A 23,202-nucleotide genomic window follows, 5' to 3' on the forward strand; every position below is an offset into this window, starting at 1 on the left:
ATTCATATGATGATATACGTTAGTTAAGATCATCACTCCTCTCCTCCTCATTTAACCAATTCCATCAAATTTTTCTATCTCCGAAGCTGCAAAGTAAATATATAAAAAAGTTAGATTAAATATATATATAAACCATTTATTAGACTATGATGTAATATAATTCAATCTTATTGGATATATAACATTTTTTATAAAAAAGGCTGCTAATTAACTTCTAATTAGTATACATATATATATACTTATAAGGAATAACTCTGCGTCTGGCAAATAATTTATTTGTGTCGTTGAACACTGTAATAACACAACACACTATGTAGATGTCGTCTCTATTGGAGGAACAAAGTCTTGAATGAAGTCTTTAAGGAGTTGCATCTCTTCCGAACTTCCCTCATGTCCCATGTGTGGGTATCCCTTAAACCGAAATTGAGAAAATAGTTCTTTAAGTATATTCGAAGCTTCCACACCCCGTGAGTAGGGTACTATTTCATCTATTTCACCATGAACTTGAAGGAGAGGTGTAGTTAATTTTGGGCCATTGAGACTCGGAACGTCACCTCCAGCAATGTATGCGGAAAGAGCAATGGCGCCTCCTAAAGTCCTATCCTTATTTTTAAGAACATTATGTAGAGCAAGGGCTCCTCCTTGTGAGAATCCTCCTAAAATAATGCGATTTCTTGGGACTTCATACTCTTCCTGTTCAATTAGGAGATCTAGATTAGCGGAGGAGGCCTCCAGACTCTCAAGATGCTCTCTTTTTCCACCGATGGCATTAATATCTAAAATGTCGTACCAGGCAGGCATACTCATGCCTCCATTACATGTAACTGGAATAGAATTTGCAGTGGGACAAACGATCTTCATGTACTTTGGACGAATGGTGTTTAGAGCACCTGCCCATCCAAACCCTGTATCTCCGAGTCCATGGAGAAATATCATGGTTGCACTATGCTTGACAGATGCTTTGAGAACAACTGGAGGAATGGAGGTCATATTTATTCCTTAAAAAAGGTAAAAACTATTTAGAGCTAGTTAATAATAGAAATAAACATAACAATATATTTCATTAATGACAAAAAAAAATTAATAAACATGTTAAATGCGAGTTGCAAATTTGGAATGACTTCCATATCAAAAAATAAATAAATACAAATAATGGTAAGGAGCATGAATAGTAGTATGACATTAATGTATGATTCAGTCTCAAAAAACAACAACTTCAAATCAAAATAAAAAGCTTAGATATTTCTTGTATTCATATATATTTTAGACATACATATGTATAACAAGTTATGAATCAAATGAAGTGCAATTTGTACCATAATGTATCTATACCCTATGCCAAATATATACTTGTATGTCACTAGAAAATTCAATTTTAGCATCAAAATGTTTTTTTTTAAATCCACAAATCCCCTTCAAATATATATTGTTACAAATCAATTTTCTTTTTGACAGTTTGAAGATATTTCACAACATATTTTTTCAAATTTAAGAAAAATGATATGTTATCAGACGAACCATGTCACTAAAACCCAAATTGTGAATTACACAATTATACGAAAATTGAATAAACATAATTCCAATGTATTCTCAACAGACCAATAACCCTATGGCATCAAATTGGAAGTTGATTCAAAAGTTTTTTATCCTTAGTTAAGTTGAGTTGCTCATGGACTGTGTGAGATCAAAAAAACCTTCAAGGAGGACGATCGATTCATCTGAATTGAAAAGAAATATCCAAGAAGTTGCCAGTCAGAATTGCGATTTGGAAACAAGTCAATCCCCAACCACCACCACTTCTCCCTAAGAAAGTCATTATACAATGGAGAACTTGATTAGATGGAGGCCAAGAACAACAAGCACACACACCAAGATCGAGTCGGCGTAGCTCTGATTGAAGCCAATCCTTCAACGTCAACCAGGAGACTCCCAAAAGAGACATTGAGGGACTTACTGAAGGAGGATTTGGGCATGAAGAGTCTTATGAAGACTATGCAGATGCTGACAACAAAACAGCGCGAGAAACGTCTCAAGATGTGCAGAATCATTAGATTCACTCAAAAAGGAAAAAGAGTATGGGGAAATGTTATGTTAGGAAACCTCTTTTGGGGCTGATAGAAATAAAGTCCTTATCCATTTTAAAGGAAGGAAATAGCAAGTTCCCACCGATGCCAGGACAGTATCAAATAGATTTAGGAGATGTGGTTCTTTGGGCGGAAACACTTCAAGAGCAGTACCTCTACCTTTAATAGTAAATTAGAACAGGAAATAAAGAACTCAGAACTGTATGATAGTATAGTAAGAGTTCGAACCAACGAACAATGGTGCTCTCCAATGGTGGCAATCAAAAAGGCTGAAGGGGTAAGACTATTTGTCGACTATCAAAAAATAAGTAAATATAAGAGTTCCCAAATTTCCTATATCGTCCTGTTAGTAAAATTGCTCGTATAAAAGGGAAATATTCTTAAAGGTTGACGTCCTTATGGGCTTACATAATATAAAATTAGTAAAATGATAAGCTAAATAATACCTTTCGGTATCTTCCGTGGTCCAGCAATATTCCAAGCCCGGTTAACGCAGATGTTAGATTTCGTAAAAAGTGTACACATCCATATACGAGGTGGTAACTTGTAACATAAACACTTGTATAATGTTGATTTGAGAGATTCTGTGCCAGGAAAATAAGAAATGTCGGTAATTGTATAGGTAGCCATATGTGTCAAACACCTGCTACTTTTTAATTTTTCTAAATCGGACGAGAAATGTCACGGCCGCGAGATTCAAGGCTTAGAGCATCAACTCTTCTTCGTGCAGGTCATACTCCAATAAAGGTGGCCAGGCTGACGGAATGGTTTGTAAGACCATCTATGTACAATGTTAAAAAGAGGCTAGACCATAGAGAGGTTGGAGTGCTCCGTGAAAAATCCCATTATAGCTTATAAACTAATTCATATGTTCTATTTGTTTTCACTTCTCAAATGGATCATAATTAAGCCGTCTTGGAGTTAAGTCCTTTGATGAAATCGAATTGAAACTTAATTTTGATCAAGTGTTTGGTTCATTCCATAAAATAAGGTACAGGTTGGATTCGTGGTCTTAAAAGATGGAATATGCAAGTTTACTTCGATTTCGAGACTGCCCTAACAATTGATAAATTTTTAGACATTATTACAGAAATAGAAAATAGTTTTTTAGTTGTGCCATGCTATTAGATATGGGCTCCTCAATTGTAGGATTACACAAAAAGTTGGGAATTACTCAAGAATTTCCTTATTTTTAAAATCCGTACAAAACATACAATTACGAGGCATGATTTTCTAGCATTGGTGTCAAAAGATATCGACAAATTAAAAATGACACATAAGATTCAAGATGTTCATTAAGAGTATCATTGCAGTCCAAGGTACAATTTTAGGAAACAATGGCAAGGGAAAAAAGCGAGATGAAAAAATGGCAAAATTATTTAAAGCTGATGTAATAACTGTCACCAATATAATACATAATAAGATATATACATAAAAAATAAACAAACACGACAGCGGTTCGAATGGAAGAAGTGTTAATCATTTAATTATCCGTTATCAATTATAATATTATTAGACATGATGGATTATTCATATTGGGCAAGACCCTTGGATTGCCGAGCAATTATTGGCATAATATCAGGCAAGAGTAGTGATTTCCAAAATTTGTTATGAAACAGGATATATCAGAAGAAATGCAGTTGGCTGAAAAGATTCAGGGAGGCAGTCAAAGGTAGGTTCATCAAAGAGTCCGAAGAAAATTGTATAGCTCAGTACAGTTGGATCAATATGAAATAGCAATAGAACGATGATCTTCATTTCTTCGTAACCTTCTTTCTTGTCTAAATAGAACGAAACAGGCTGCATTGCGTAGTTATTCAAAGGACTCAAATTCCATAAATATAATTTATGGAATAAATGTAAATAAATATTAAATGACAGAAAAGGCACTAAAATTATTTATTCAATACCTATGTAGTTATCTAATCTAGTTAATTGTGGTTCGTGTGGTTGAGAACAATTGTAATGTATTATTACTTATGCCTAGTACAGGGTGGTTCAGATAAAATGGAGAACAATCTCAATCGCTTATATCTCGGCTTCTATAGGTCGTGTGATAAAAATTCCTTTAGTTCCTAATAGCATGTGCGTTGTTAGTAATCAATATATATACCGGGCCGTGCAAAATTATTTACCGATGATGTAAATATATTTTTTAAGAGGTTTTGTGGCAACCAATCTGATTGTTTCGTATAGTTACTGTTAAAATAAACAAAAATCCTTCCTGTGAGAGCGTAACAACTTCCACACGTGAGACCATGTCCAATCAGGAAACAAAGAGGATTAAAATTGCAACCCTCCTCCGAGCGGGAGTGCCTCATAACAACATTAAGGAACAGGATGGGGCCTCGTTGAAGAGAATATACAACGTTTCCAAGCGCTTGGAGGCTGGGGGTGATCTCAAGCATTCCCCTGGGGCTGGCAGGAAGCCCACTGTCTCAACAAGGCAAGTAAAGGCAGTGTTCAAGAGGACTCCCAACAGATCCATTGCCGACATGGCCAGAAAGATGGGAACGTCGACATCAACTGTTTCAAGGACATTGAAAAGGGCTAAAGGAAAGTCCCTGAGGCGTACTGAACGTCAGCGAGAAGTCAGACTTGAGCGTGCCCAGAAAATCTTTAATGATATCAAGAGCTCATCTGGACGCATCATCATTTTTTCAGATGAGAAAACTTTTACGGTAGATCCTGTTTTCAACAGGCAAAATGACCGTGTTGTGAGCTTTGGAGATGTTTGGAGATCCAATGGGAAGGCCATGAAGCCGGTATGGTTCCCCACTGGCTCAGATTAACAGCAGAGGATTATGTGAAGATTCTGGGGTCCAAGGTCCTTCCGTGGATCAAATTCATAGTCGGCAACTCTCCTTGGGGTTTTCAACAAGATAGAGCACCCGCCCACGCTTCCAAGAAAGCTCAGGAGTGGCTCAAGGACAACATGAACTTTTGGTTTCGTGTATCGAAGTCAAATCTTTTCTGGGTCTTGTCCAATATTTAGGGTTTATGGAATCATGGCGAAAGAGCGAATTTGACTGTTGGAAAGAGATTATATATAAAAAGGGAAAAAACCCGCGAGTACCTTGCATCTTGTTATCAAATTCTAGGGTATTGACCGATCGTCAACAAAGCAACTACCCATTGCTTCTCTCTCACGTGTATCATGCCGAAGAATCCGTGCATTTTTTCATGGGTATCTAACAACTGAGGTACTGATGTGTGGAATTATGATTTGGAGAATGTGGTAAATTTCGTATTTAGTATTTTACTAATGCATCACAAAATTGTTGTCGTACGTTTTCTTTGTTTGCATACTGATTTAATAGAGGAGAACCCTGCTTGCAATGCATAAATAATTGAGATTACCTCAAACTAATAAGACTGTGTTCCAAGGAGTTAAATAAACCGCAGTTTTAAGTCATATCTAAGTATTTTTATTTCTCCACTCCACAACAATTTATTTAAATCATTAATATATCAAAATGGATTAATTCCTCAAACCCGAAAGACTTGATGCTAGAGAACCATCCCAAACTCTGGTTGCTCTAGTTCAAGACTTTTGAAAAAATTCTGAATAATCTTACAATTGGTATATCAAATCGAAGTGCTAGAAAACTCAATCTAATGATAAATTTCATCAGCCTCTTTGATGATATTTCTGAAGTTGACTAATATAAGGCGGCTGTCGAAATTCTTAAAAACCTTTCATTCAGAAGAGAAAGGAAATTTTCGGTCGATATCTTTTAACTACTGGACTTCAAGAAGTGGGCGATACCCTTAATACAAAATTTCAATCTCTAGAGCTTTTAAGTCGAGATTGCAGTTTTTCTTATGTAACTGGTGAGAGGAATCGTTGTGACCATGTGCGAGACTATTCATTAATGGACTTACAATCAATGAAATAAGGCGGCATCGGTTAGTAGAAAATTCTGATTTTCAGATAATGGAAGCGTTGGATCTACTGAAAACGTTAGAATCGGATCGAGTACAAGCGGACCTCTAATTGAGCAGCAGGGCTACCTCCTTAAATGCTGACACACCAACTACTGTCTCTATGATTGAAGATCAAAATGAAGTTTTAGCTGTTTCATCTTCATATAATGTTATTTTTATGATTTTGGATACCATACTAGACAAAAATGTCCTGTCAGAAATGACTGTGAACTCTTCTTGATATGTTAGAAACGTAGAAAGCTTTTTGTCGCCCAGCTTGTAGTATCCTCAGGTGACATTGCAACCTCTACCTTCCCCTACAAAACGGAACATCATCACCTTTGAAATAGCCGAATACATGAGTGAGCTAGAGGCAGAGTTCCCGACCCACTTTATAGATTTTAGACGGAGGGTCAGATGTTCTCCTTTATGATCAAGTCTGACAGTTTTGATGGACAGAACCTGAACGCAGCTCTAATCGACTGGATGGATGTACTGGCCGTGGAGATGCAGTCGACAGAGCTCATCACTGTGTGCGACAAAGTTTGCAGAGCTTTGAAAGCTAGATATCCTTTTTGAAAAACAGATGTATGCTTTAAATGAAATGGAGTGGTTAGTTTTGTCCATGAAAGTGATGGGGAAAATTTTCATTTCATAAGGGACCTTTAATTTCCATTTGTTCAACAAAATAATCATTTCAAAGTATTAAAGATGTGAAATTAATTTTAGTTACTCATCAAAATCAACATTGTTTGGAGAATGTATTCTCACGGATTCGTGCCATCCCAGGAAACAATACTCATCCATCCCCAGTGGAAGACAAAAAGTAATTTTGATTAATTTGATTTTTCATTAACTTGTCTTAAGACATCCAGCTGTTGAAGAGGAGTAAAATAATGAGGATGATCACAAAATATTTACGAAATCAATAACAAGTCACTTCTTTTTGTCAAATATACAGCAAGAAAAGGACAATGATGAGGGTGCAATTGAATTATAGGAAACTTTAGAAGATTCTGGACTTCTTGAAGCTCTTGAAGTCGAAAAAGTAATTACAACAGATACAAAAGAATCATCTTAAGTTTCCAATGATTGTTCAGATCAGGGTTATTTTTTGGCAAAAAAAAAATAAATAAATTTGAAGACTTTTATCCAAATTTAGGAAAAAATATATGTGAATTCGGATTTTATGAAGATACTTCTAGCCCTTGGATTGAATTGGTTTCTAAGGGAGACCTTCGATCCCCTCGTGTGATCTTTTGAAATTTTGTCATTGTCAAGAAAAACATTTCAAAGCTTTTCATTGCAACCATCAAGATGCAATTGACAAAAACACTAACGTATTTGAAAGGCTGCATAATCGTCTAATTGGATTATCTCCTAACTGGCCAAAAGAAGTTATGATATCCTTTGTGAAAACAAACCTTCATAAAAAGTTCAAACTGAAAAACACAAGTGTCAATCTGAGAAAACTGAGACAGACTTACAAATTTACAAATTAATATTAATTATTCATGTTTTAATATGAAAAAAAATATGGTTGCAATAATCTTTCATTATTGCTAGTCTTTTATTCACCACTCTTACATTATACTACCATTGTGTACTTAAATGAATTTTAGCTAAATTTATTTAATTTACTCACATAAGTTGTGTTACCGTACAATCAAGGTATTTATAATCTGGTATGCTCTTCTGAAATGTTTTTGATTTGTTATTGAAAAGAGCACGTGACATCTGACGTCATTGGATTTAAAATAATTATTAACAGATGAACAATTTCAATATATAATTAATATTTATATTATCATCATTTACTTTAAAAGTCTAGCCTCTACGATTTTCCTAATAACTTCAAAATGAACACTCCGAAGATAATTTTTTTACCTTGTGCTGTGTCAATCTGCTACTCCCCTCATGTTAACTCCGGTGAAGGTTATTTTTACCTTAGATTTTCCAAAGCCAAGGACATCCGTGCAAAATGGATCCAAGCTTGTCATAGACAAGACCCATTCAATCCCGAAAGTTTGTTCTAGACATTTTGAGGAAGACTGCTTTCAGAGAAATCTAAAGGCCGAACTCATGTCTAACTACGGAAGGACTTCTAGTAGCAAGGTTTGGAAAACTTTGAGATCAAATGTTTTTCCTACTTTATATATTTGGTTCCTGAAAGCTCTATTCGAGCTGCGGAGACAGAAAAATCAAATATTAAAAGGACAAAAATATAATTGATAGAATAAATAACGCATACGAAATTAAGCAAATTTATTTTATACATATTCATGAACATCCTTATATTTATTCTAGGCTCTCCTCCAGGAACACAAAAAAATGGTCAATGAACTTCTCACTACTCCCGAACAAGGAAGTTTGAAAGTTGATAAGCCACCTGAAGAATGCTCTGATGCTATGGGAGTATCATTTGAATATTTAAAGCCTTCTTTGGATGTCTCCTTGGGGAATATTGAAGGGCATGTAATACCACAACAAAACATAAGTCAGTACAGACAAATATGTATAATGAACAGCTTCTTCATTGGGAGAAGGAAAAGAAAAGACTTCTCATGAAAATAAATAGACTCGGAAAAAAAAATTATGTCCCTTCAAAGAGTCAGTTTGACCAAAAATGCATCTAAAAGAAGTGAATGTAAAGCCTATAAATGTAAATTAAGTAAAATATTTTCACCAAGTCAAGTCAATGCTCTAATGAATGAGAATGTTAACGCCAAACCTAAAAATCTGAGATCAATGACTGGAGGAAAAACCTATAAATATCGTCAGAAGAAATTCCCTCTTCCCTTGCCAGCTTTATCCCCATTAAGGAAATGGATTTCCAAATTTAAATGTGGTCCTGGAATTTAATACAAACTTTTGGATATTTAAAAAAAAAAAAAAATGGATGGTACATGGATTACGTCACTCATTATTTATTAACCTGTTGATACTTGTTTTTCCTTTTCTTACTTTTCAAATTTATAAAATCATGAGTGTACTTAGTAAAGGAGGAGAACACATCTAGAAGGAAATACATACTTACTTCAAGGTTAAATCAAGATAGTCTCAAAACGTCAACCTACTAGTAGTACACTATGTTTGATATTTTAAATCCAATGACGTCACAATCCGTGCCGGGCCCTATTCCTGGTGAGCACGCTTGAAAAGTTATGAAACAAACTACAAACTATTTTATTATTTAAAAATGTATCAATAAATTGTTTCTCAAGTCATTCGAAATGTCATTATTGTCCCGATATGTTCTGAACAAAAATCGGTAAATAATTCTGCACGGCCCGGTATATTATAGTTGGAAGAATTTATATAGTTTCAAATCCAAAGTTTTAAAACAAAGTGAAGCATCAGTGACATCAGTTGACCTCTGTGGGAAAACACCATTACAAAAATGTCAATATTTTTTTATGACGACACATTTGATTCTTGCTGAATCTGAAAGATACAATGCTCGGAGGAATGCACTTTTTTATTCCAGCTTAGAAGAATTGCAGGCAGTACTGGTTATCCATCTAGTTTCCGGATACAATTCTCTACCAAGAAGAAGAATGTATTGAAGTTGCGAAAGTGATGTAAGGAATGAATTAGTTAGGAAAGCTTTTCAGACAGATTTGATACAATACTTCGTTATCTTCACTTTGCAGACATCAATCAACAACAACAAAAAAAAACCAATAAAATGTTTTATTATTCTCATTAGTTCGAAAACAAACAATAAACTGCTAAGATGACCAAGCTTGACATATCTTATGAAGAACTTATGAGAGAATTGGAGGAGAGCATTAAGGAGGATGCAAACGAGTTGGAGGAAATCGCTACAGCAGTTGCTTATGAAGGATTTGATCATTTTGCAATCATAGTTAGGCTTAGAAACTGTGAAAAGGACATAAAAACCTTCCGTCTGGAAATAAACAGGTTGATCGCCGTGTTTCTTTGTAGAGGGAACAACATGGGGAAGATTGTGGACTCCATAAGTGAAAAAGGGAAGAATAATGGTTGAAACTTTGACAAGGAAATACAGAATATCATCAAAGGTGACCAGCAAAACTGATGTAACCCTTGCAAGAATCTCTGCTTGCTTTCCACAGACGACCTTGCTAGTGAGGGCTAAATAAAACTAATAAAAATAAGAACCTTAATTGATCATTTGAACAAAAAGTTCGCCGAAGTCTATCCTATTGACAAATCTGGATGAAAGTCTGAAACAATATTTTGGCAAAAATTGATGCTAGCAATGGATTAGGAATAAACCCCTCAGACTCGGTTACAAAGTCTGGTGCACAATTGTCCATGAGGCCTAATTCATCTCACATTTATATCAGCAATGCCTGAGGATGTCAGCTCGCGTAAGTGAGCAACACTGGGAGTCGATTTAATGAGTGAGAGCGACCTTGCAACTATGGTACGGGCTCTGACGAGTAAAATGTAAGCCTATACCCTAGATGAATCGTCAACAGAGATAGGGTTAGCTACGCAAATGAAAAATTGACATGCTATTGTTGTGTCTGACCTCATCTCAAAACAGGAGTACACTGAAAGGAGATGTAATTCTTGTGGGGAGGTAGGTAACCTGGGAACTCGACTACGTTTTTAATAAGTGGGTATTTTAGTTCAAAACCCTAAAAAATTTGTTCCGTGTAAATGTTTCCAATCCAAATTTTGTTCATCTAAAGAACTTCCGAATATTAAAGCCTTAGGGATGATGAATCTCACACAGTCAAAGGTTATTTCATCAAATGATACATTTTGCATTTTGAACTACAACTTTTTTTAAGTTTGACAGCTGTAGTAACATTCTTATTGTGTCTAATATCTTGTAAAAGGCCTCCGGTGTACAAAATAGTTAAGTTTATGTTCAAAGAAAATTGGCAAATACTGAATACTTACTTCCAAAATGGAGAGTCTTCAAACAAAGCTGCAAGAAAATTACGTCAGTCGAAATAAAGCGCCTTCCAGGCAGTTTGTGGATAAATTTATGAAGCCTGTGCACGAAACTGGTTCGTTAATGGATAAAACAATGCGTTCCCGAGTTCGTTTAGTGCGCTGAATCGAAAACAATGCTGCTGTTGCCGAAAGCAAAAAAACCACAAAGAAGCTGCCGTTGCGGTCAATGGTGAGCGGTATCGGGCCATGCTGGAAAAATTTTTGTTTCCCCAAATGGATAGAAAAAGACATCGACTACATTTGGTTCCAACAGGATAGCTCTACGTGCCACACAACCAACGTTACAGTGGATCTTTTGCGCACTGTCTTCGACAATCATATCATAAGCCGAAACGGCAACGTCAACTGGCCACTTCGTAGCAGCGATTTGACTCCGTTGGACTATTTTTTGTGGGGAACCGTCAAGGATAAATGTTACACCAACCATACAGAGACGATTGACGATTTGAAACACGAAATTGGAGTCGCTATTGAAGCTCACACAATCGAAAATGTATTGAAAAATTGGGTCGACAGAATGGGCTACTGTAAGGCCAGCGACGGCGACCATATGAATAAAATAGTGTTCCATTATTAACCCGAATGTTGAGGCTGTTAAATAAAAGAAAATTATTGAAAAATATCCATCCGTCTTTTTTTTATAGCGATATCAAAAAGAAAAAGCTTCGTGGGCCACTCTTCATTTGTATCTATGATTGGAATTATTTTTCATGAAAAGAGCGAGTTTTTTTTTGATAATATTGAATTTATATGTAATATTTCCTACAATACTTTAAAATATTATATTTCCAAAATTTATGCCACCTTATTTAATATTCTTATGAAATTTTTAAAAAATGAACATAACAGCATGATACACAAAAACTAAGAAAATGAAATCATATGTCTTAAACAAGAAGAGTATATCGGATATAATAGAAAAATTTGCATGAATCAACATCCTCTCAAACTCCCAGCAGTGTCGATAATCAAGGTGAAGACCAAGTAGATTTTGTTTCACCTTGTTCCAGGAGGGAAATGAGGAGGCAGAACAAACAAATAGTAACCAATTTATTGATAAAGTAACCAGAGCATAAGAATAAGGATATTGGGATACAGACAGAACATTCCCTTTTTCTGGACAATACTGATAATCTCAAATAAGAATTAAAGAAAACGAAAGCTGATTTATGTAAACAAAAAGTCAAGGTAAACATTCTTACAAAGGAACTCGAGCGACTGGAAGGGAAGGAAAAGAAACACTCCAAAATTGGTAGGACTCTTCATGATAAATGTACTCCAGCTCAGGCTAAGAAAGTTTTAACCCCTAATCAAAAATGGGTTCATTACTCAAAAGAAGACATTGTCCCTGCCTTGATAATAAGATCAATGAGTAGACGTGCTTTTGAATATTTAAGACAGAAGAAAATCATGCAAATGCCAAGCATTCAACTCAAGAGAGATGGATTCAACATTTTAAAATTAATCCAGGATTTCAAGATGATAGCATCAAAGCCCTTCAAGAAATGATCAAGACCAACACATTTCAATAAAAGTTTTCTGTGCTATTCTTTGATGAATGTCAAAATAAGAAAAAATATGATATTGACATGAAGACGCAGAAGATTTATGGGCCTCACTCTAAAGTTCAAGTTGTTATGATGAGAGGATTAGTTGAGAAATGGAAACAGCCGATCTAGTTCCATTTTGATACCACTATGACCAAGAAGCTGCTTGATGATATCATAATCAAAATGGAGATCAATAGTCTTGAAATAAGAGCAATTGTTTATGATCTTGGGAACCACACACTTCGTTCTGAACTTGGGATTGACAAAGGAAACTTTTTCTTCACCAATCCATTTGATTCCAGCAGAGTTGTCTCCATTTTTCCTGATTCTCCTCATGTTCTCAAGTTCTGTAGGAATCATTTACTAGACAAAAGGTTTATGGTTCCTGCAGATGAAAGATTCAGGAGAAAATTAAAATTGCTTTTAAGCTTAAACCTCTTCACCTTTACTGCAAAGGAGGAGCGAGACAATGAGTAAGATTGGTTGCACAAGTTGAGTAATAGAGTAGCCAAAGCTTTCACCATTCATAGCGAAAGTAAAAAGCAAGAGCCAAGGAAAACGTAATAGAAATAATCAATAATTGGTTTGATGTAGTATATAGCAGGCAAATTTATGACAAGGTCAAGCTCAGATGTGCACTGGGTATCAATTTTGAATACCAATTTATTGCATTGGATAAAATGGAATTGTTTTTGGATACATTTAAGGTCATTGGAAGGGGAAATAAGAGTGAATTGACATGGCAGAGAGGTATACGAGTTACAATCAAATCAACTCGAGCCTTGCACCATGATTTGATTTCTAATGGTCCTCTTTCTTTCATTTTGATGTCCAGAAGTAATCAAGATTGCATTGAATTTTTTTTTACCCGTTTAAGAAGTGCTGGTGATTATGATGATCACCCTGGAGCCGTTGGAGCATTGAAAAGGATGATAATTCTGGAAATTGGGAAAAATTGTGAAACTTTGGTGAGCAATCCGGCTGTTCAGATTGAAAAAGAATATGACATGTATAGAATTGAGGATGAAGAAGAAAAAGAAGCCGTAACAAGGCAAATCACTGGAGACATCTTAGATATCCCAATTGGTGAAGAAAGCTGTTCAGAATTTGAATTTACGTTTGATATCCCTCACGAAGTTCATGTGGATTTTGCAATAAACCATCAACTAGATCAGTTTAAAAAATGGGATCTCAACTTTCAGAGGCTCAGTTATGTATCGGGTTTTATTACACACAAGATGAAACTTCTATATCCGGATTCGGGGAAGAATACAAGTGACATATATTTGAATGATCATGGACTGACACCATGGATATATCATTTGTCTAGACGAGGACTTATGGTGCCATATGATTATTTTTTTGAAGATTGTGAAGTTTTCGACCAGAAGCTCAAGGAATTCCATTTACCTCTATTAGATCGTCATCCAAAAGTAATACACCGTTTTTGTCAAGTTTTGGAAGACTCCTTTGGAGCTAAGTATGAGAAGGCTGTTCTGAATCTCTTCGCCAAGACAAGGACAATGATACGAATAAGATACCTCAATGTACCATTAGAATTTAATACTAGAGGGAGTGAAAAAATAAGAGGAAAAAAGCAAATCGGCCAATTTCAAGTTTAATTATAATTTAACCAAATGTTATAATATTAATATATCACCAAATAGATTATTTGATATATGTATAGTATATAACGTATCTACGGCAAAAACCAATTCTTATTATTTCCTATGTTCCGCATTATAAATTTATCCTTCAATAAAAAGTGAAGCACATCTGCTGTTCATTATTTAATCAGTAATCGTTAGTATAATACACAAGCCTCTAAATTTCATATTAGTGATACTAATATATTGTTTATTGTTGATGAACTGGGGAGCCGAGGGGGTCCAGGACCTGCCAAGAATTTCATAGTGATATTTATTACTTGTAACTATTGTAGCCAATAAAGGTGACACAGGAAATTTGAAATCCTTAAAATGGCTAGAAATCCCTCCCCAAGGAGAATATTGCCACCTTCTCAAGATTTGTTACTTCGTCTCTCAAATATTTTTTAACTTATTGCACCTTTGTCATAAGTGGATTTTGCTTGAAAAGTAGAAAAATGTCAAGAAATAGAACAATAATTTATATACTTAGTACGTTTAAACAATATAGCTTTATCCAGTCCGTGACGTCACAATTTATTTATATATTTTTGTTTGCATAGAAATGCTCCGACCTTATATATGGATTAAATCCATAAGTATCTACTGGTTCCAAAAAGACGGGGAAAAATATTTTTCCAGGTTTTTTTTTTTTTCCTTTTTACTTTTGTATATTATTTTTATTGTATACTCTTTACATTCCCCTGAGTAATCATAATATTTGACTCAAAATGTAGTTCGCAACGATAATTATACTTCAAAAAGGTAAAATAGTATATAATTTTTTCTGTATTTGTGTAATATTACTATAGTTTTCATATTTATTAAAATACACTTAATTTTTTTTTCTTCGAGTAAATATAAAAAGTTCACTTGGGACTCATGTATCCAGTCAGGCCATTTTATAAATATTTTATACTGTAAAATGTGCTTATATACAATGTAAGTAAGTATAAGTATGCTCTATTGGCTATTTTGCTTATTTTATAGAAACATGCCCAAAAAAATATTTTCTAAAGAAGAAGATGTCCAAATGCTTATGATTCTCCCTAACGACTTTTCTGATGATACGGATATAGAAGAGGACTTGATGAGGAGGAATAAATGTGGATATAAATCTAGTACCTGAAATTCTTCCCTCAGTTGAGACTATATCAAACAAGGTTCAAAATTTCCTTGTATCCAAATACTTACATCACAAATAACTCTGAAGTTATTAGTCAATACAGAAATATTAAACAGTAAGTGCGAAAAAGAAACACTGACTCCTATCGAACTTTTGTAAGGTCCTGTTAACACTAGAACAATCAAGGGGTCATTTTTTACCCTTATTGAACTTCGGGATTTGATTTCTCAGCCAAATGATGGATCTAGATTATGATTTTTCGTATAGCTTCCTCAACCTAGAAGTAATGTATTATGAATGATGACTCGCTTGTCTTCCTTCGTTCTGATATAACATGTAATAAAGTGTAACTACGATCCTCATGATGTATCTAACGTAATCATTCCAATCTCTTGTTCCTTGACACCGTGGGCGATTGGCGACAACTCTGGATATTATATTAATTAAATCTTCTTACCCAGGTGCGTGAAAATTAGTTGTAATCCACAACACTAGAAGCTTAGTAACATATCAGAAGCTCTTATTTGTTGCTCTATCCATTCAAGAAATATTAACGACAACCCCTACAACTACCAAGGGATCATTTTTGGCCCTTTTACTAAATAAAATGTTTTTGTGAAGTGGTCCTCCACACTGCATGGATATTCATGCGGTTAATCTAGTTTATATGTGTGTTTTTTTTCTTTATCATTGAACCTCATCCATTTTATCGCAGTCAAATGAGTGGATTTATTCATTTTTTAATGTCGTTTTTAGGCTACTCATTGTAATATCTTGTGTTTTACTTTGGTTTTGTGATTTGCATATTCATTGACTAACATATAAAATGTCTTGGGATGGATCACGAAGAGTTTCAGCCCAAAAAGCCTTGATGTATTTCTGAAGATAAATCTTAGGATGAAAAAGCCGATAATTTGATTGATTTAGACGTATTGGACGAATCCTGCAAAATTGCTCTTGAAGAATATAACGTGGATGACATTTCGAGTCATGATTCTGAAATCGGTGACTATGAAAGTGGAGTTTAACACAGTAACCATGACGACAATAAAGAGTCTATAATCAATTCCCCTGATGACCTAAATAACAAAATGGAACAGTTTCGACTAAAATAGGACCCAATAGTGAATTACCCGTTCATACTGCAGTCTAAGACATATTCTCATGTAAAACAGGAGCTGTCTCAGTTGCTTCACAAAAAATTAACTTGAACTCTAAATTATCAGCTCTTAGCCCCCATGCTTCATCACATTTTAAAATGTACTGTTGTTGAAGGAAAACGTGATAATAGTGAGTATTTGACAATAGAAGAATTTGAGCAGTTTGTTGGGCTTATGTATGTAAAAGGGGTATTGGGATTGGTGAATATACAACTTAAATCAAAAATGTTAGGTGTTAAAATATTCAAAAACACAATGAGCCGAAATCGTTTGCGATAAATTAAAATTTGATTTCCAATCAGAACGATCATAGAGACTCGAGAACGATAAATTGCTATGATATACCAAGTGTGGAATGAATTTGCGGACAATTATTCTAAATACTATGTTCCCCGTTATGAAGTAATGGTTGATTAACAGAGTTACGATGTCCATTTACGCAATATAGCAACAATAAACCGTATAAGTTTGAGTTAAATTTCTGATTATTAGTGGATGTAAGGGGCAAATACAGTTGTGCTAATCGCCCCTATCTAGGAAAGGACCTTACAAAGCCAATCAATGTATCTCTAGGTTTATATGATATATCGCTGCTAAATGATGCCGGAATTATGGGCAAAGGATACAACGTGACATATAATTATTTTTCCCTAGTAAGTTGTTGTTCGATACTTAATTGATGAAAAAACAAGTTTTGTTGGGACTAACTATACATTGAGAAAGGATATTCTAGTTTTTTCAACGAATATTTACAGGAGTGAAAACCATTGCACCTTAACTTCCTACAAGGCCAAAATGAACAAAGCTCTATCGGTAATGAGTAGTCTTCATTGATCGATAAAAATAGGCGAAGGTAAAAAAAAAACCAGAATCCTTTACCTACTATAATAATACTAAATATGGAGTGGACACTCTGGAACATATGTGTTGTTTGTATTTAACTAAAAGTGGGATAAGAAGATCGCCAGTTGCCGTCTTTCGCAATATATTGGATCTTACCGCCATTAATGCCTAGATCATTTACAAAGAAACTAAGGAATTGACATTTTTACTAAATTTAGGCATTGAATTATGTAAAACAGATAATCTGGAACACCAAATGGACCAAAAACAGCAATACTTAACAATATTTTAGCGGACAATCTAACATCCCGAAAGCGTAATAATTGTCGAATACAAGATTGCATAAACAAAACACCTATAAAAGGAATATTTCTCTGATTCTATTAATGAGGTCCAAGTTTTTCTTAAATTTGTTGATCAAGAAATTCGAGAAAAAATTTTATTAAACAAAATCAATCAAAAACAGAATAAATTATCCTTTATAACTACAGAGGAACTATTTGCTATTTTAGGAAGCAATTTATTGATGGGATACTATAAATTACCATCAATAAAACATTATTGGTCTTCTGTTATAGATGTAAGCGTTTTATTATTGCAAGGAATATATTTTTTCAAATTTTACATCTCAATGATGTTCAAGCTATGCCAAAGGATACTAAAGACAACCTGTATAAAGTAAAAAATTAATCTTCTTTCACGTAAGTGAGCATATCAGCATTGATGTAATTATGATATTGTTCAAAGGACGTAGCTCACTAAAGCAATATAATCCCATGAAACAAATGAAACTTGGGTATAAAATATGGGTTAGAGATGATATTTCCAAATTTAGCATATATAAAGGTAAAATTGCTATATTGACAGCAGAAACACGCAAACTGATTTTCGTGTGTTCGTAGGTTCACAATATTTTAAGAGTCCAACTCTTTTAAAATATTGTGACCCTACCAATGATTTATTTAGAGAAAAAAAATCACAAAATTTACTTTGATATTTACTTTTCATCAATACTTCTATCCGAATATCATTTAAAAAATCAAGTTTTTTGCTGTGCGTCAATTCCTCATAACATAAATTATTTACCCAATAACTTAAGGAAGTATAAAGAATTGACAAGGGGTGACTTTGATTACAGAATTTGGAACAACCAAATTATAACTTACATATGGATTAATAGTAAAGGAGTGCATTTGCTTCCAAACTTTCACGGGACTGAGTAGGAAACAATTACTAGAAATTCAGAACGACGGATAAAAAAAAACAACAACTTTCGATTGCTCAAGTCATTTCTGACTATGATAAATACATTGGGATCGTGGACTAAGTAGATATTTATTGTGCCATCTATGGACAGGACGAAAAAATACTAAATGGTGGCACATAATTGTTTTCGGAATCATTGATAGGCCATTAACAAGTGCTTATATTACGTTTAAAAAATTAAATGGTTTAAATATAACTATTTTACAATTGAGAAGAAATTTACAACATGACTTATTACAATGGGAAGTCCACCCAAAGATAGGATGGACCCCCTTAGTTCTCCGGTAGCCTTCAAACCAACCAAAAGAAGAAGAACCAACTTTTCAATCGGCCAGAAAATGCACATACTAAATCGTGGTGTGCACTGCATAGAGTTTGGAGACAAAAAATCCAGATGTGAATTCTGTGTAAATAATAAAATGGAATCTAGGCCATTTATTTTTTGTAGTACATGTAAAGTTTTGCTTTGTTGTAAGAAAAATAAGATTTTTTTTTTTTGCAAAATATCATGAAATTTGAATTTAAATGCTATTTTAAGCGTAAAAATATATATAAAAAAGAAATAATACAAATGTACTTTTACATACAGGAGATATATCAATAAATAAATGCACTTAAAAGTTCTGTCAAGACAAGAGAATCCCAGCCTTCTTTAAAGGTCACTTTATTGGTAGCTGATAAATTTAAAAAAAAATATTCAATAATCATTAAAACTACATATAACCAATTTTACAAAAAAATAATAATATCAAAAATCAATTTTTTTCTATTACTGGATTCGAAAGGGTTAATTTTAAACTAAAATGTTTACTTTGATTATTTTTATTGCAATTTTATATTTATAGTTTATGCATATTTTGTATGCTATACATATATTTATAATGGTAACTTAATTTAGGCTTAAAAAATCCCATTGATGCATCCGATAATATCTAGCACGAATTCATAGAAAAAATCAAATATTTAAAGCTCAGTAGTTGCCCGAAGAATGTCATCATTAGCGAGCATATAGTTCTTGTCTAAGGTCTAATATTTCAAATTTCATCACTATAATTTTTTTTATTAAACAAATTTTGTTTTGAATTTCTAGATAATGTGAATTTTTCCTACATAGTACTCTTATATATCAAGAATAGTTGAACAAGTAGTTGAAGGCTGTAAAACTCAAAATGACTAACTTTCGAAAGCATATTCCATGCAATATATATATATTCCTGGCCTAGATACATTAAATAAACAGTATTCACTCAATATAAAAATTTTAAGAGAAAAGATACGATCTGATAATACCTTGAGTGATTTCCTCATTGATAGATATCTTGCCAGATTATTGGATAATGACGACAAAACAAATAGTTATTTGGAAGTAACTAATAATTTTCAAATATATTAGAACACGTCCATTTGTAACTTATTTTGGATGATGCATCAAAATTAAAAGCAGAGGCTTATTTATTTAAGGACATGTAAGTAAATTCATAAAATAGGGATAGGGAAGATGTAATGTATTCGTGTCTCCTTCCCTCTTATTCTCTTATTTCTTGTAGTGTCTTGTATATATGTTCGTAAAGTACTGTATTTACATCTTTATAAGTATAAATAGTATTATATATATATATATCAGAGTAGTGTTTTGTATTAATAAGAATATAATTGTTCCTATTAAACAAGCCTTGTGTATTCCTCTACGTCTTTCTGGATTCCTTTGTATAAATAGTTTGTGTCTCCTCAACCTCGTCAAGACACAACAGAAGATGTAAGGAAGACTCTAAGCGATAACTTTTTGGAAACTGCATTTAAGTCTTTTGCACAGGCTGAGGAATTCTGGCGGATTTTCAACTTCTCGTTTTAAATACCTCTTCTCTGCTCAGAATCAAATATTAAAGATATTAATTACGGAATTGTACAATATATTTTTAACATATACACCTCTAATTTGTGGCCCCGGGACATTTACATTTCTACAATCTGCCTTGCTCCACACTGATGACTGTTCACATTACCTTTCTACCACAAATCTCAATTAATATATTGATTTGATTTTAAGAAAGAATTTAACCGATTTATTAGTCAACAATGTAACACTCTTGATATACATTGATCGACTCATTGGTTGAATTTATTCATAATAAATATAATTAATGATATACCATTAATCTCACATAATTATGCTTTGATAAAAAACATTGATGATGTCAGTAAGTTTTATAATCGTTTTAAATTTTAAACGATTATTGAGGACAAGATAGTCTGACCATCAAGATTGTGGCTTCGTTATTGGTCTCAATACATATGAATAATCCACTACTGTAAACTCTGTGGTGATCCAAAAAAATGGGTTCAGAAATGAAGATACGCTATTGTTTCAAGGTATTTTGTTTCAAATCTCCAAACCAGTATATATTGTGTTGAACAAATTTATAACTGAATTCCTTGATATAATGAAAATTACCTCTCTAATATATCAATCTACTTCACCTAACATGTTACAATTAATACAAGTCATTGAAAACCCAAGTGATAAATTATATATTCATTAAAAAATCATATCTGATCTTAACAAATTAGATAATCAACTTGAGTTAAATACAAGACCCGTTATACAAAAGAGACAATCTGCTGTCTTGAGTGGGTTAATCGTTAATGAATACATTCTAAGGTTATAGTTCTTTGAGATTTAGTGTTTTTCTTTCTTCACTGCATGTGTATTTATCTATTTTAAGATTGATAAAGAAAATGAAGATTTAATAAATGTTCAAGTTAACCCATTGCAAGCGATAGGTTAATTTAGCACTACCTATAAGTATAAATCTTTATATCTAGATGCAACATTTATTATTTAATTTTGTTTATCTGCCGTCCAGAGTATTTTATTAAATACTATATAAAGAGAAAATTGGGACACCGCATTACTCAAGAGCCTTGCTCGAATCGAGTGTTATTCAATTCAAAAATAAAAACATCTAGTAACATCGCTTCTATACTTATCTCAAATAATAGCATTTATTATAATTTTATAAAATTATAATTAAATAACATATATATTTAAATCATACATCTAAATGCTACTGATACTGGTGATAGATTGATTAATTAAGCAAGCCCTATCAGAGTCGCAGGGCTCTTTTTATAATTTTTTAAAATGTAAATCTGTTATTTGAGTCATACATAGATTTATCCATTATTTTTTATAGATGTGCAAATAACTATGGCCTGTAATGGGTTAATTCATAAGATGTGTATAAAATTAGTACAAAAATTTACAAGTAAGAATTATGCATAGTAGTTCTGCTAATTTATGCGTATGCCAATACTTTGATATATGTAAATAGATGACACATGATCGTAAATATCTCTAAAGGTTTATAGATTTTTTTTTAAAGATATGTCCTTCATTATCAAATCGTATTTTAAAAATAATTGTATAACAAGACTACAACTCAAGTAATGAACTATTGCTCAATACAAACTGCAACTCAAGCGGATTCATAATTTATATGGAAGAAACATGTCATATTCTATTAATACCTAATAACAAGACATAAAATGAGTGTTGATGTTTAGATATATTATGACACTGAATCATACATTCATTCAAAGACTCCTTACCTTACAAACTAAGTCCAATTACAATGTTTTTGATAAATTATTGACTAGTTCCAAAATTTCCTTCCGTTTCTTTTTAATAATGGACTCTTCAAGAGGTTGAAGTCCATCAGGAGAACCATAAATGATGAAATGATGTAGGGAATGTTCTGCATGGCACAAAACATGAATTCCACAATCATAGCCATTAGTTTGTCTAGGCACAGGAACATTCACAAAAGAAAACTTTGTTACGGTCGATGAATTAGAAGAAAAGTTACTGTTAATAAAGAATAAAACGAATTCATTAACAAATTTATAATCATGGTTTGTGTAAGGAACAAAAATGTCATCCCCCCTCCCACACAAGAAGTGTATTATGTTAAAAAAAGAATCCACTTCTAATTATTGTGGAGTGGTATAAAATTAGGGAAAAAGGGAATCCCCCAGACTAGTATTGCATTATATATCTATCGTACTTAATATTTTCCATTTTTTTTCCTCTTTAAGAATTGATGGACTTGATGTGCAGTGATGCGCGCATCTTCCTCATTGCCTTTGCCAAGGGAATCCAAGTGAAAATAGGTAGAGCTTTGGCGGGAATAGATGAGAAATGACCAATGGCTTCCCCCTGGAGACGATGGATCTTGAGCATTGTTGATTGCTAGAGCAATCACCTCTTTGTTCAATAGGTCCCTCGGCTCAAGGAAAAGAGCGATTTCCTCCGAGCCTCCCATTTTGAGAAATTGAGAGACTTCTGGAGAAATGAAACATATTTTTTCAGACCCATAATTATGATTTTGGTGAAGATACTCGAAGTAAAAGCCAATGATTTGATCATTGAGCCATTTCTGAGGCTTTAGAAGTTGCACATCCGAGTGACGTAGAAGAGCGTCTCCGTAAGAGATCACAACGGGATCACCCATCTAATGGAAAATTCAAATTAATTTAGTATCCAGGTATTAGGTATCATAAGGATACTTACATCGGCTCCTATTGGCTATTTCTCCTCCTCCTTCCTTCTTCAATCTTTACACGAAATAAATTAACAAAAAAAAACAA

At 33.5% G+C, this 23,202-nt stretch overlaps 2 protein-coding genes across 4 annotated transcripts; both read right to left on the reverse strand.

Annotated features, from left to right (window-relative positions):
* Positions 1-86: 86 nt before the first annotated feature.
* On the reverse strand, positions 87-23,066 carry LOC121128275 (uncharacterized). Of its 3 annotated transcripts, none has more exons than XM_040723853.2 (3): positions 22,620-23,066; positions 22,187-22,420; positions 87-998 (listed from the first exon to the last, which is right to left on the reverse strand). In XM_040723853.2, the coding sequence occupies exon 3, from the start codon at positions 988-990 to the stop codon at positions 310-312; it is 681 nt and encodes a 226-aa protein (XP_040579787.1). In that variant the 5' UTR covers positions 991-998; positions 22,187-22,420; positions 22,620-23,066; the 3' UTR covers positions 87-309. The 3 variants fall into 3 exon arrangements, with proteins under 3 accessions (XP_040579787.1, XP_071749107.1, XP_040579786.1); XM_071893006.1 differs by having other exon boundaries at positions 22,165-22,420; XM_040723852.2 differs by lacking the exons at positions 22,187-22,420; positions 22,620-23,066 and adding an exon at positions 2,531-8,026.
* On the reverse strand, positions 22,183-23,066 carry LOC121128276 (sentrin-specific protease 8). Its single transcript, XM_071893103.1, has 2 exons — positions 22,759-23,066; positions 22,183-22,420 (listed from the first exon to the last, which is right to left on the reverse strand). The coding sequence occupies exons 1-2, from the start codon at positions 23,064-23,066 to the stop codon at positions 22,183-22,185; spliced, it is 546 nt and encodes a 181-aa protein (XP_071749204.1).
* Positions 23,067-23,202: the final 136 nt, after the last annotated feature.

The sequence above is a fragment of the Lepeophtheirus salmonis genome, chromosome 13, assembly GCF_016086655.4.
Source record: "Lepeophtheirus salmonis chromosome 13, UVic_Lsal_1.4, whole genome shotgun sequence".
Classification (NCBI taxonomy): domain Eukaryota; kingdom Metazoa; phylum Arthropoda; class Copepoda; order Siphonostomatoida; family Caligidae; genus Lepeophtheirus; species Lepeophtheirus salmonis.

What these genes read in the sequence shown, in the direction of transcription:
- LOC121128276 (XM_071893103.1), bottom strand. Translation starts at nt 23,066, where the DNA reads ATGGGTGATCCCGTTGTGATCTCTTACGGAGACGCTCTTCTACGTCAC. An exon ending in TCTCCAGGGGGAAGCCATTG is followed by an intron (nt 22,421 to 22,758) that starts GTCATTTCTCAT and finishes CTTTATTAACAG; the next exon opens with TAACTTTTCTTCTAATTCAT.
- LOC121128275 (XM_040723852.2), bottom strand. Translation starts at nt 2,714, where the DNA reads ATGGCTACCTATACAATTACCGACATTTCTTATTTTCCTGGCACAGAA. An exon ending in ACCACGGAAGATACCGAAAG is followed by an intron (nt 999 to 2,530) that starts GTATTATTTAGC and finishes ACCTTTTTTAAG; the next exon opens with GAATAAATATGACCTCCATT.